Source organism: Crocuta crocuta, unplaced genomic scaffold, assembly GCF_008692635.1.
Source record: "Crocuta crocuta isolate KB4526 unplaced genomic scaffold, BGI_CrCroc_1.0 scaffold323, whole genome shotgun sequence".
Taxonomy (NCBI): domain Eukaryota; kingdom Metazoa; phylum Chordata; class Mammalia; order Carnivora; family Hyaenidae; genus Crocuta; species Crocuta crocuta.
Window position 1 is genome coordinate 1,977,707 of NW_027536465.1, and position 12,095 is coordinate 1,989,801.

The window sequence follows — 12,095 nt, forward strand, 5'->3', positions numbered from 1 at the left end:
AAACCAGATGACTTCCTCAGAAAGGAAGCTCATAGTTTTGTGTGGGCCAGAGAATTACTTGGGGAAGCTTGTTAAAAAGAGAGATTGTAGCGCTCCAGCCCTGGGTGTTTTAATTCCGTAGGTCTGGGACGGAGTGCCTGGAAAATGCCCTTTAAATAAGCCGTCTGTGGCTCCAGGGAGTGATGTCTAGGGAACACCTCACAACACACGGTGCTCTGGGCGATGGGTACCTGAGGAAGCTCCCCTCTCCTACGTTGCCCGGTACAGCTCACAAAGCAATGTGTCTTTCTGACTGATTCTCTTGGCCTTTGTTTACCCAGAAACCAAGGACGACCTAGAGCAGCTCACGACCGAGATCAAGAAAAGAGCCAACAACGTCCGGAACAAACTGAAGAGTAAGAAGGGGACAAAGGGAACGAGCCAGCCCCCACCGCCGCCCCTCTCTTCTCTGCTCCTGGGCCTGGCTCTTCTGGGCCCAGACACGTCCGGATGATACGCCCATCCCACCTTAGCCTGCAGTTTGGGCACTGCCCCAGAAAGTCTGCCTGTCCCAGAACCAGGGCCATAGGGGAGAGAGAGCAGAACCGATGTATGCTTCCGGCTGCCGAGTGGCCATGAAACTCAGTGCTTTCACTTTGTCCCTTGACTTTTACTGGTCCCACTTCCCCAGCCCCTACGTGCGTGTAAATGGTAATGAGAGAAGCTCTCTAGATGCAGAACATCTTGTTCTTTTTTTTTTTTTTAATGCTTTATTTATTTTTGAGAGAGAGAGACACAGAGTGCAAGTTGGGGAGGGGCAGAGAGACAGGGAGACACAGAATCTGAAGCAGGCTCCAGGCTCCGAGCTGTCAGCACAGACCTGGGGGAGGCGGGGGGCGGGGGGGGCTCAAACCCAGATCTCTGAGATCATGACCTGAGCTGAACTCAGACACTCAACCGACTGAGCCACGCAGGCACCCCAGAACATCTTATTCTTCAGGCTACAGACATTTCTTGGGGGGCCAGGTCTACTGCCCTCCCACCCCCACCCCTTGTTCATTGAGGTGGCATCATAGACGGAGTTCCCCAGGGTCCCTAAAGCTCTGTTTGTTCAAGTCGTATTTGTCCCCCCTGGTTGGTTTGGGAATGCAGATGTTAGTCAGAGGGTGGAGGCAGCGTTTATCATTTCTTCCCCCGCAACAAATCACACACCTGCTCTCGCGGGTGGAGGTGGAGGTCATTTGCGGCGGCCTCCAGGAGCCAGGAGAGTGTGTGGAGCACTGTGTACGTTCTCATTCGCTGGGTGCTGTGAAGGAGGCACTGTCTTTGCACCAGTCTGTAGACCAGGGAACAGGAACCCTAAACAAGGGGACGTGGCCTCCTCAGAGTCATGCAGCTCGTGGGTGGTGGGGCGGGGCGTTGAGCCTGGGTCTCCTGGTGACGGGGACTCTTGCTGAGAGCCGTGTGCCAAGATAGAGTCAGAGGAGAGCAGCACAGGGAAGGGTGCGCAGTGCAAGGCCCGGAGTCACCTGTGAGCTGACGGCCGAGATCGCAGCTGCCTCTTGTGCCTCTCGGTGGGGTGTGAGGAGGTGCATGGTGGGGGGGGGGCATGCCCAGAACGGATGCTTCCTGGGGGAGAGGGTGACGTGCTGCTGGCATGGCCCTGCTCTGCCCTGCAGGTATGGAGAGGCACATCGAGGAGGACGAGGCGCGGTCGTCGGCAGACCTTCGGATCCGGAAATCCCAGGTGAGGCCTTCCCTCGCCTGATGCTTGTCTTGTCCAGTCTTATGTGTTTTGTTCTTAGCTGTGGAGTTTATTTTTTATTTTATTTTATTTTATTTTATTTTGTTTTATTTTGTTTTATTTTGTTTTATTATTTTATTTTATTTTATCCTATTTTATCCTATTTTATTTTAGTTTTTTTCTATTCTACTCTACTTTTTATTTTACTTTATTTTATTCTATTTTATTTTATTTATTTTCTATTCTGTTCTACTCTACTTTTTACTTTATTTTATTTTGTTTTGTTTTCTTAAATGTTTATTTTTGAGGGGGTGGGAAGCAAGAGAGAATCCCAAGCAGGCTCCAAGCTGTCAGCGCAGAGCCTGATGCAGGGCTTGAACCCACGAACCGGGAGATCATGACCTGGGCTGAAGTCAGATGCTCAACTGGCTGAGCCACCCAGGCTCCCATCTATTTTTGTTTGTTTGTTTAAGTATAATTCTTATTGGGACTCATTTTGGAGAACTGGTGGGGGAGAGCTGCACAGGCTGTAGCAGGGGAGGGGCCGGAAGGAACANCAGATTTAGTGTGCCTCCTGTTTTACAGGAGAGGAAACTGAGGTCTTCTCTGTAAAGATTGTCGGCCATTAGTTGTCCTGTGTGGACTGAGGCTCTTTGGTGGCCATGGGAGACGTGGTCCTTGTCCTTAGAGAACAGGCAGGACGTTCGGTTGGCCCAAGGAAGCGATCACATAGGACCCGGCAGGAGAGCAGTGTGAGAACACAATGAAATAAAGGCACGGTGCTCTCAGCATCCTCAGAGCTTGGGAAGAATTGGGGGTGGCCAGAGGAGGTGGGCCTTGGATGGGCAAGAGTGGCCCCATGGACAGGCTCGGGGGGCAGGAGTGAGGGGTGTGCTCATATCAGTAGTGGTGTTGAAGGGGTGGGTGGGGAGGAGGGGCTGGCATGGAGAGACCAGCCTGTCTGCTGGATGCAGGAGAGCAGCTGTGGAGTTTTGACGGGATGGAGCACTGTGGTCCAGAGTCCTAGGGAGCCTGGGTACATGATCCGGTGGCCTGTGTGCACTTCCTGCAGCTTGCCCTCTGTTAGGAGGCAGTCTGGGGCCTCCTGAAAGCTGGCCCAGAGTGGGGAAGGGGCGAGAGACAGGTGGGTTTCTCGCTGGGCTTTTGCAGGGATTCTGGTCTGAACGTGCGTGCGGGTAGTGTGGGTTTGAGAAGGGCACGCACACTGGTGACTTTACACAGGAGAAGCCAGTAGGCCTTGATGCAGAGAGTTGGTCAAGGAATAAAAATCACGGAAAAGATCTGAATGCGGACACACGGGGCTGTGGAGCGAGTGCGTTGAGCAGTAAGTAGGAGACGTTAGGGAGGTCAGGTTGGGTAAGAACTCAAGGATTTGGGCAGGTGCTGGAGGCAGGAAGGGGGTCTGGCAGCTTGAGAAAGCAAGCCAGGGGCGGTGCCGGGAAAATAAGGCAGGTGGTGTGGATGCAGGGCTCTCCGGGGCCCGATGAGTATCACGTGAGGTCAGCACGGCAGGTAAACGGATGCCGAGCACGTGGCTTGGAAAGGTCAGCGGACTCGCCTGATGGTGCGAAGTGGGGAAAGCGCAAAGTTGAGCCTCGTACCTGCTCCTTTGATTCCGAGTTCGGTGCTGCCCCAGACTGGGCCACGCGGGGCTGGGCGCGAGGGCTCTGCCGCCACGCAGGCTCCCCGACCTTCAGCTCCTGGGGCTCACGGCACTTGGCACGGTTCCCACAGCACTCCGTCCTGTCCCGGAAGTTCGTGGAAGTGATGACCAAATACAACGAGGCTCAGGTGGACTTCCGTGAACGCAGCAAAGGGCGAATCCAGCGGCAGCTCGAAATCAGTACGTGTTTGACGTTGGGCGCGTGTCCCTTCGCCTTTCCCTGCCACCTGGCTGTCCATCCTAAATCGGGAGAGCCCGGGTAGCGAGCGGCAGCGCCTCTGCCGGTGGGTGTGCCTGTATTTTGTGCTCAGACCCAGGAGAGGCGTTGGGGCACCTGCCTGCCTGGTGCAGAGTCATGGGTGGCAAGGTGGCATGGTGCTTGTCAGGCTTGGGTCTTCTGGCCCCTGTGGGTGCCAGCATTTCCTCACACAGAGTCTCCTAGGGACTCACAACATCTTTTTGTTGTCTCTCTCTTTCTCTCTTTTTTAATGTTTATTTGAGAGAGAGCGTGAGCACAAGTGGGGGAGGGGGCAGAGAGAGAGGGAGAAAGAATCCGGAGCAGGCTCTGTGCTGCCAGCGCAGAGCCTGACGTGGGGCTTGAACCCACCAACTGTGAGATGATGACCTGAGCTGAAATCAGGAGTCGGACGCTTAACCGACTGAGCCACCCAGGCACCACCCCTTTTAGTTGTCTCTTTGGCAGCAAAGACCATTTATGAGATCAGACTGTGGTGCTGGGTGCTGCGAGGCAGAGACCGATTCCAACAGCCGGGCGGTCGGGGACTCCGGGCGCTGCAGGGTGCCACCGGCTCTACGTGGAGGAAGGGTGTGGAGCAGGGAGGGGTCTGAGGAAAGCATGGGTGTTTAGCAGTGATGGCAGGTTGTCCTGCCCGGGAAGAGGGAGCCCTTGGGTACAGCCGTGCAGGGTTATGTGGAGGAGGGGGGGCTGGCGGCCAGGGACTGGCTCCTGGGAGCCAGCGGGCGGTCAGCTTTGTGAGCAAGGAAGGGCTGTGGTCAGTTGTGTGCTTCAGGAAGGTGACGGCCCATATTGCTAAGGCTGCACTGGATTAGGAGAGAGATCGGAAGTAAGAGGAGGCAGGGGCTCCCTGGGGGTGCGTGGTGAAGGCCACGGTCTTTAGAGTGAGGTCACCGTGTTCCTGGTTTTCAGGGAACTTCTGCCGTGTGGGCTGTGGTCTTCTGTTTGACGCTCTGCCTCTTTTGTTCTACAGCCGGCAAAAAGACCACAGATGAGGAGCTGGAGGAGATGTTGGAGAGTGGGAACCCTGCCATCTTCACTTCTGGGGTGAGTGTCCGGGACCTGGGGTGCGCGCCCCTCTTGAGGGGGGCTGTCGTGGGGCTCTGTGCGGTTGGCGNCTCAGATTTCCAAGCAAGCCCTCAGCGAGATCGAGGGGCGGCACAAGGACATCGTGAGGCTGGAGAGCAGCATCAAGGAGCTTCATGACATGTTTATGGACATCGCCATGCTGGTGGAGAGTCAGGTAACCGGGCAGCGGGCACCCCCGTGGGGAGAGGGAGGGAAGCCCAGGCGCTCCTGAGAAGGGGGGACCAGAACGCTGGGCGAGGTGCCGCAGGGGAGTCCTCGGGAGTTGGCGTGACCGAGTCACAGAATCCCAGTGTCCCCGGCCAGGAACGCCCTCCCGTGTGCCCGTCGGCCCCATCACTCTTGGGGCTCCTTCGGCCTCACGGTCACTTATACCTACTGTGGGCTTTGCATCGGACCAGCCTCAGCACCTCCCGTTTCCCTTCTCACTGGAGGTGTGGGTTCTTGGTGAGGGTGCCTCAGAACAGCCTCCTGGTGCGAACTATTTCACGGGTGACGCTGAAGATAACGATCATTCCGCCACTTCACAGTGAAAACTTAGCTTTACCCCAGAGGGTGTAATTTTTGCCCATTGTTGTGTCTGCTTTTGTATGTTTTTTTCCCCCCAAATTTTGGCACTTTTTGCTAAGGAACAAGAGCAGATAAGGATACGGATGGAGCAACACTAGAATAATGTTCATAAGAAGACTTGGAACACGCATGGTTTGAGGGCTTACTCTGGCCCTGGGTGTACTTGCTCAGGGCTGCCAGCCTGTCACCTGCATGTGGCGCTCTTCCACGTATGGTCAGGGGCTTGCTTGCCGGTCCTGGTGACGCCGCCAGATACGCCTCGGTGTCCAGGTGTGCCGCCATTACCGTGAACTTCCAGCTGCCCTACTGCCTGGAAGGGATTGAGAACCACATCCTTTGTGGGAGGGCTGCAAGCCCTAGCTGGAGCCCGGGTGCTGCTTGGCTGGTCTTTAAAGGCCGGTCCCTGCCTGGGGCCCAGCTGCCTTTCTTTCCTCTGCCCCCTTCCGGCCTCTGAGACCATTCCTTAAGTGCGTCCCTTCCCGCTCTTCTTTTTTCTTGCCTCGCGGCCTTGCTGAGGAATTGGTTTGAGAGTCAAGTGATGGTAAGTGCCTTTCTGTGCTTACAGAGTGCCGTAAAGCAACGGGTTGGGTTGGGGAAGGTCTAGGTAGGTGAGGGGTGTTCCCGTCCTAAGATGCCCGGAATCAATCGGAGTCACCAGACTTCCCTGTCAGGAAGTAACAGCTGGGAGATGGTTGTCATTCAGAGACCGCTGTCCCTCAGTAGCCACAGAGATAGAACATGTAACCAGAGAGCTCAGGTAAACCCAGTGTCTGTCACGTAAGGGGCCTGGGAGTATCTCTTGGAGAAAGCAGACATTCCCAGCCTGAGAGATTTACTGAGCAACTATCTTGTGCCAGCACTGTTCCGCAGCAGTAGTCGGCAAACTTGCCTCAGGCCAAAGGAACTTGGTACAGGCCTACATGACCAGGAAGAGGCAAACATCCCAGTTATGCCCCAAAATACTCTTCTTTTGGTTCCTCTCCTCACATGCCCAATTAAAAACAAAGTGGCGGGGGTGGGATCTGTGAGATACATAGTTACCAGACATCTAGACTCTGTGCTCCAGGTGCCCCGCAGAGAGTGTTGCCTGAGTGAGTGGCCACCACTGAGGACCGGAGATTCATAGGTATTCCTGTGGGAAATGTGAACGTGTGCCCCACAGGTTTCTGGATGCTTCCCTTCCCCACGTGAGCTAGGACTGTCCTGGGGTGTGTTCGCCGGGTGTGACTCATGTCCATTCTTCGCAGGGAGAGATGCTAGATAACATAGAGCTGAATGTCATGCACACAGTGGACCATGTGGAGAAGGCACGGGAAGAAACTAAAAGAGCCGTGAAGTACCAGGGTCAGGCCCGGAAGGTGAGACTCTCCCGCTGCCTTCAGAGAAGAAAGTCCATTCTGCTTGCGGTCTCTCGCTCTTTCTCTCTTCTCTGTCCCTGTCTCTGTTTCTGCTGCCACCACCTCTTGCATCCTGGGAAAGGGAGCCATGATTGACCGTATCGAGAACAACATGGACCAGTCCGTGGGCTTTGTGGAACGGGCTGTGGCAGATACCAAAAAGGCCGTCAAGTATCAGAGTGAAGCTCGGAGGGTGAGCGCCTCAGTCCCCACCAGTCTGGCTTTTCCTCTCTCTGGTCCTCCGCACCCACACCTGTGTCCTTGAGCCCGAGCCTTCCCTTTCTGTCCTGGCCTCCTCCCAACACTTATGTCAGCCTCTCCCTGAGGGTAGCTGCCCTTCCTCTCCCGGTGATCCTTGCATGGATCTGGCTCACGTACTCTCTACCCAAGAACCCGTACTAGGAGGCAGTTCTGTAGGGTGGACGCCTTCCCCGGGTGTGGCTGCTACACTCTTGGACAGAACTCCTGGTCCTTTCGGATGCTACGCTTGACTTCTCTGTTCTTCGGAAACCTGTTTGCTCTCTCCCACCAATCTGTACCCACCCACCCCCTTTCTTTCTGCCATGAACCCAGTGCTGTGCTGATCACCATGTAACGTTACCGCCTCTCTCACGGAGCACCTATTATTTTCTACTTATATGTGAAACGGCTGAGGGTCAGAGGTTAAGTAATTGGCTTTGGGCCACCTAGTAACTACAGGAGTGGGATTCAAATTCAGATTCCATTCAGGCTGTTCCCACCACATCAGCCCATTTCTCCCTCTTCCTGCGGCCCTGTTGCTTGAGGACTTCTCAGCTTCTCTGCCCATTGGGGTGGCCATCTCATGGCTTGTGCTCTGTAGGCTGTTCTTTCCTCTTTCTCCTGGGCTCTGACACTTTGGGTCTTCAGTTCTTCGATTTCCTTCCAACTTTACCTATCGCTTGTGCAGGGATTCAGGGAGCTGGGGAGTTATTTCACATGATGAATCCGGGCTTGGCTTACAACGGAACTGTCATCGTACTTTCTGATCCCCAGTCACTGGATCGGGTCTGATGGGCGGGCATGTGCTTTAGGGGAAAGTCGGATGGAAGTTTGGAATTAGGACTATCCAAAAACATACACTCCTTGAAAAGGAAAAACTGGTCACATCCTACCTTGGCCAACAGCTGCTTGGAGACCCTGGGACAGTTGTTTTTTTCCTCATCTGTGCTCACGTGCAAGACTGCTGTGGAGCCGAGAGCCCAGAGGAGCTCCCTATTTCCACCTGCTGCCCTTGACAACCAGGAAGTAATTTCAGAAATATAAAATATCCTAATAGAAGATCTTATGTAGAGATGTAGGCTTCTTATTTGGCTTGATAAGATGCTTTCAACGGAGAGGTGAGACGGGCCGGGTTTTGGATGAATTACTGTTTTTGGTTGTTTGTAATAATGCTCTGTTTTGTTTCTCTCATCCTCTCCAGAAATTGATAATTATCATTGTGGTAGTAGTTGTGTTGCTGGGCATTTTAGCGTTGATTATTGGACTTTCCGTTGGGCTGAAATAACGGTGGCCTGAGTGGCTGCTGCACTGAAATGTAAGTAACTGGAAGGTTCTCGGGGACTCTGGATTAACTCCTGAGAAAGTGGCCTGGGATTCACATGGCTCCGCTTCCCCCTTGTGGCTGTCCTTGGACACACTGAGCTCTCTCAAAATTCCCAGAGCCCGTGCATTCTTCCGTCTCCTTAAAATTCTATTCTGGGGTTCTGGTCCCCAGGGAAAGTTCTCTTCTGGGTGGGCTTCTGTTGGTTTCTCTGCCGTGGACTCTGTCCCAGCTCTTTGTCTCACCACCTGTCCTGGCACATCCGAGCACCATGTTTTCACTCCCTTTGCTCACAAGCATGTTCCTAACTGGATGCTGTCTGTGTTGGATCCGGGGCTCATCTTTTGAATTCTTGCTGACTTTTGTGGATGTTGGGCTTTGCTTTCCATACCCTTTTCAATGTAAACAGAGCCTTGGATTGGGGTTTGGGTCAGAGGGGTTTGTCTGGCTGACCAGTCGGATCTTGAAGGATATAGCGGTCAACATTTCTGAGTGTTGAGTTGTGCCAGACCATGTGTTGAACACCTTACGCACCTGTCCTTGAATCCACACAACACCCTCCTGACGTAGGGACTGTGTGTTACCCATATTTTACGGAAGAGGACACTCCGCCTTAAAGAGATGTTAAGTGACAGGGCCACCCGTGAATATACAGCTGATGAGGGGCCTGGGGGAGCTCTCTACTACATCTGAGCTTCCTTTGTAAAACCAGGTAGCCATTCATCATCGTCTGCTGAGTCCAGAGAACCTTGGAGAATAGTGAGTCTAAAGTCTAGGCTCTTAATTTCTTTAAATTCTGATGAAAAGAATAGAGCTGGCCACTGAACCAGGCCTTCATGCCCATAGGGGCAGCATGTCAAGAATGACCTCGTTATTGGGACTGTTAACAATTTTGTGACTTTTTAAATACTTTTCTGAGTGAAATATAGGATGTATTGTTTGTCTGTTTGTTTTTAAATCTATAAGAAAAGGTGAACAGAACTAACTTTCAGTGTTACTGTTCATAACCTTCTGGCAGGTCAACACTCAGACGTGTTTCGCATAGCTCAGACTTTATTATCTGTGGTCTTAGAGCCAGTTAAAATATCGTATGCCTCACTCCGCATTACTAAAATCTCTTCATAAATCTGATTTTCAACACAAGATTGTGAATATACCCTCAGTTATTATTGCCCCAAAGTTAGAGGTTTGTTATTCCTGTTTAACTGCAGCTAACAGTATGACTAGCCTCTGTTTCTCTCATTTCTGTTTTCTCTTTGATGAATTCAGAGAAGTTGGGTTGCTGAGGTACTAGATGCCAATGTCTTCTAACACCTGACACATACCTCCCTGTTGACACCCAGAGCTGATCCTCTCCTGTGGTTTTGCTTCAGTGGGTCCCTGCTTCCTTTCTCTTCCTCCCATGTGACCACAGGGTCTCGAAGACAGATGATTATAGCACTAAATGTCAACTTCGTCTTGAGAATGTAAATGAGTCTGTTTTTAAATTAGGAGACCAATTAATGTATTGTGTCCAGTTGACTTATCTGGTCTCCAGGACGCTGCGTTGCTAAGCAGTGTTGGGTTGCTTACTGTAGTGTGTCCCATGAAGTCAGGACTGGTTGCTCCTTAGGTCTGGACACCCTCCTCTCCCCACCTCCATGTGGCCTGAGGACAAGAAGCCTCTGGGCAGGAGGAGGGGATAACAGCCTATGTTTCTGTTCCCCAGCGGTGTGCCAGGTACTGTTCTAGGGAAGTAGCATTATCCCCATTTTCAGATGGGAAACTCTGAAGCTCAGAGAAGTTAAGAAACTCACCCAAGCCTACCTAGCTCTTCAGATGGTGCATCCACGATGACCCCTGAATTTCTCTCTATTCTTTTCACTGTGTTAGACAGGAGGGGAGTAGGGGAGTAGCGGAGAAGAAGATTCGAGTTCTGTAACTTGTATTTGGAAGGTGCTAACGAGAGCCCTATAGACAGGTGTTTTCATGCAGTGACTCTGCCTCCTCCTGGGAAGTCCTTTGATGGGAAGGTGACAGCCAGTGGGGAAAGGTTATAAAAGGCCCAGAGATTTGCTTCTTCCTCTCTTACATGATATGGCTTTTCGATTTTTTTACAATAGGATATTTAGTCCCAGGTCCTGTCTCAGGGGTCTGTCTACTGGATTTCCCAGGTTTAGTGTTGACTTCTCCATTGCTCTCCTTTTTGCAGTGTTGTCTGATCTTTCCTCTCCACCTTCTAGGTTTGCGACCGAGTCTCACTGTTGCTCTCCACCATCATCCTGTGCACTGACCAGCTCCTCCTTCCCCTGCCTCTCTTAGAACCCGATCTCACTCCAGCCTGGTGTGGCCACCCTTGTCTTCAGATGGAAGTGGAGTTTGAATGGCCTTCCTGAGAGAGTGGGACCTGTTCCTTTGTTTCCTTGTAACCGCCCTTGGATCTGACCCCACAAACAGTTTAGCCTGGACGAAGCTAACCTACCTGATGCAACCCTGAGTTCTCCTCACAACCTTCTCCTGCCCCAACTCTGAAGTGCCTTCTCCTGGATTGTGCAAACCAACCCAGCTTTTCTTTCTTCCCTCCGAATGTATCAAATGATGCCTTGTACCTTGGAAAGCCTATTCAAAACCTTCCCAAGGTGCTGTATTTTCTACCTCATGGAGTATTTTTCTCCTAGAAATTGCAATGTGTTTTTTTTTTTAGGGGGGTGTCTTTTACAAAGCAAAGTGATTCTTCCAAGTGTGGCATCAATAAGGCTCAACTTGAGCCTTCCACTTGGCAGTATCTCAGTCCTTTACAATTTCTTGTCCCTACATCTTGAAAATAGGAGGAATGGGCAGATGTCATTTTGGTCTTAGAAGCTGACTTGTTTGAAATTCAATCTTAAATTGAGCTCTTAGTGTGTTCAGCGTGGTGACCAACTTCAGTCTTTATGTTGTAGTCTCATGTTTACTCAAACATGATGACCCAGTTATGTGAGGTTACCCTTTGTAAAGGCTGAGAGTATGGGATATTAGTTTCCCATATCTGACTCTTGGAAACTGGCTGTTCTCCCTTGGAAAATGGCTTTCTGAGGCCATTGCCTTGAGGCCAGAAATAACCAGGCACTTAAACCTGGGCCAGGGACAAGGTGCTTGAGTCTCAGGCTCTGGGAATGCTCGAGACTGGTGCGAATACACCGTTACTCATTTCATGTATTCCAGATGTATTTTTATAATCGTGTGTGAGATGTATGTACATATATGCCCGTGTCTCTCAGGAAGTAGGAAACTAAAAACAGAGAATATTATAACCTCAAACAAAACAAAACAAAACAAAACAATGAAAAACAAAAACCTTGAGCTAGGCTAAAAATTAGGTAAGAGGCATTTGCTTATCTGCAAATGGATCAGAGTAGAAATATCTTCCCGTGTCATTGAGAAACCTTGTTTTACAGATGAGTACTGGGACGATCATGGATCTTTGGGGTGAGGACTAAGCTGACCCCATTAAGTCTTTCTGCTTAGAAGACAGATGTGACCAGATGAGGCTTGTCCTGAGAACATCCCACAGCACTCTGAGGTCAATCATGTGGCCTTTGGGATAATCCTATCTCCTGGGCTGAATCATTTGGGGGAGATCGGGAATTACTGAGTCGTTCATCCACTACCAGGTTAATGAGCTTCACAGGTTCTTGGTCTCCCTCAATTCTTGTCATGGAGGAAGCAACAGCCGGGTAGTTTTCAAGGGTAGTGACTGTGCTGACACAGTGGTGAGCTCCTTAGATTCCCAGTCTCTGCCAGGCTCTCTGATTTACAGTTTAGCCTTGACTTTCTAGGATAGGGAGGGCACCCAAATC

At 51.5% G+C, this 12,095-nt stretch overlaps 1 protein-coding gene across 1 annotated transcript in view; it reads left to right on the forward strand.

The window, feature by feature from the left end:
• Window positions 1-10,590, forward strand: part of STX3 (syntaxin 3) — a 40,154-nt gene extending 29,564 nt beyond the window's left edge. Inside the window, exons 4-11 of the mRNA XM_077748927.1 lie at window positions 321-395; window positions 1,659-1,726; window positions 3,479-3,587; window positions 4,637-4,716; window positions 4,787-4,906; window positions 6,567-6,677; window positions 8,158-8,271; window positions 10,500-10,590. Coding sequence (XP_077605053.1) covers window positions 321-395; window positions 1,659-1,726; window positions 3,479-3,587; window positions 4,637-4,716; window positions 4,787-4,906; window positions 6,567-6,677; window positions 8,158-8,241 — 647 coding nt within the window. The 3' untranslated portion in view covers window positions 8,242-8,271; window positions 10,500-10,590. The remainder of the gene's footprint in view (window positions 1-320; window positions 396-1,658; window positions 1,727-3,478; window positions 3,588-4,636; window positions 4,717-4,786; window positions 4,907-6,566; window positions 6,678-8,157; window positions 8,272-10,499) is intronic.
• Window positions 10,591-12,095: the final 1,505 nt, after the last annotated feature.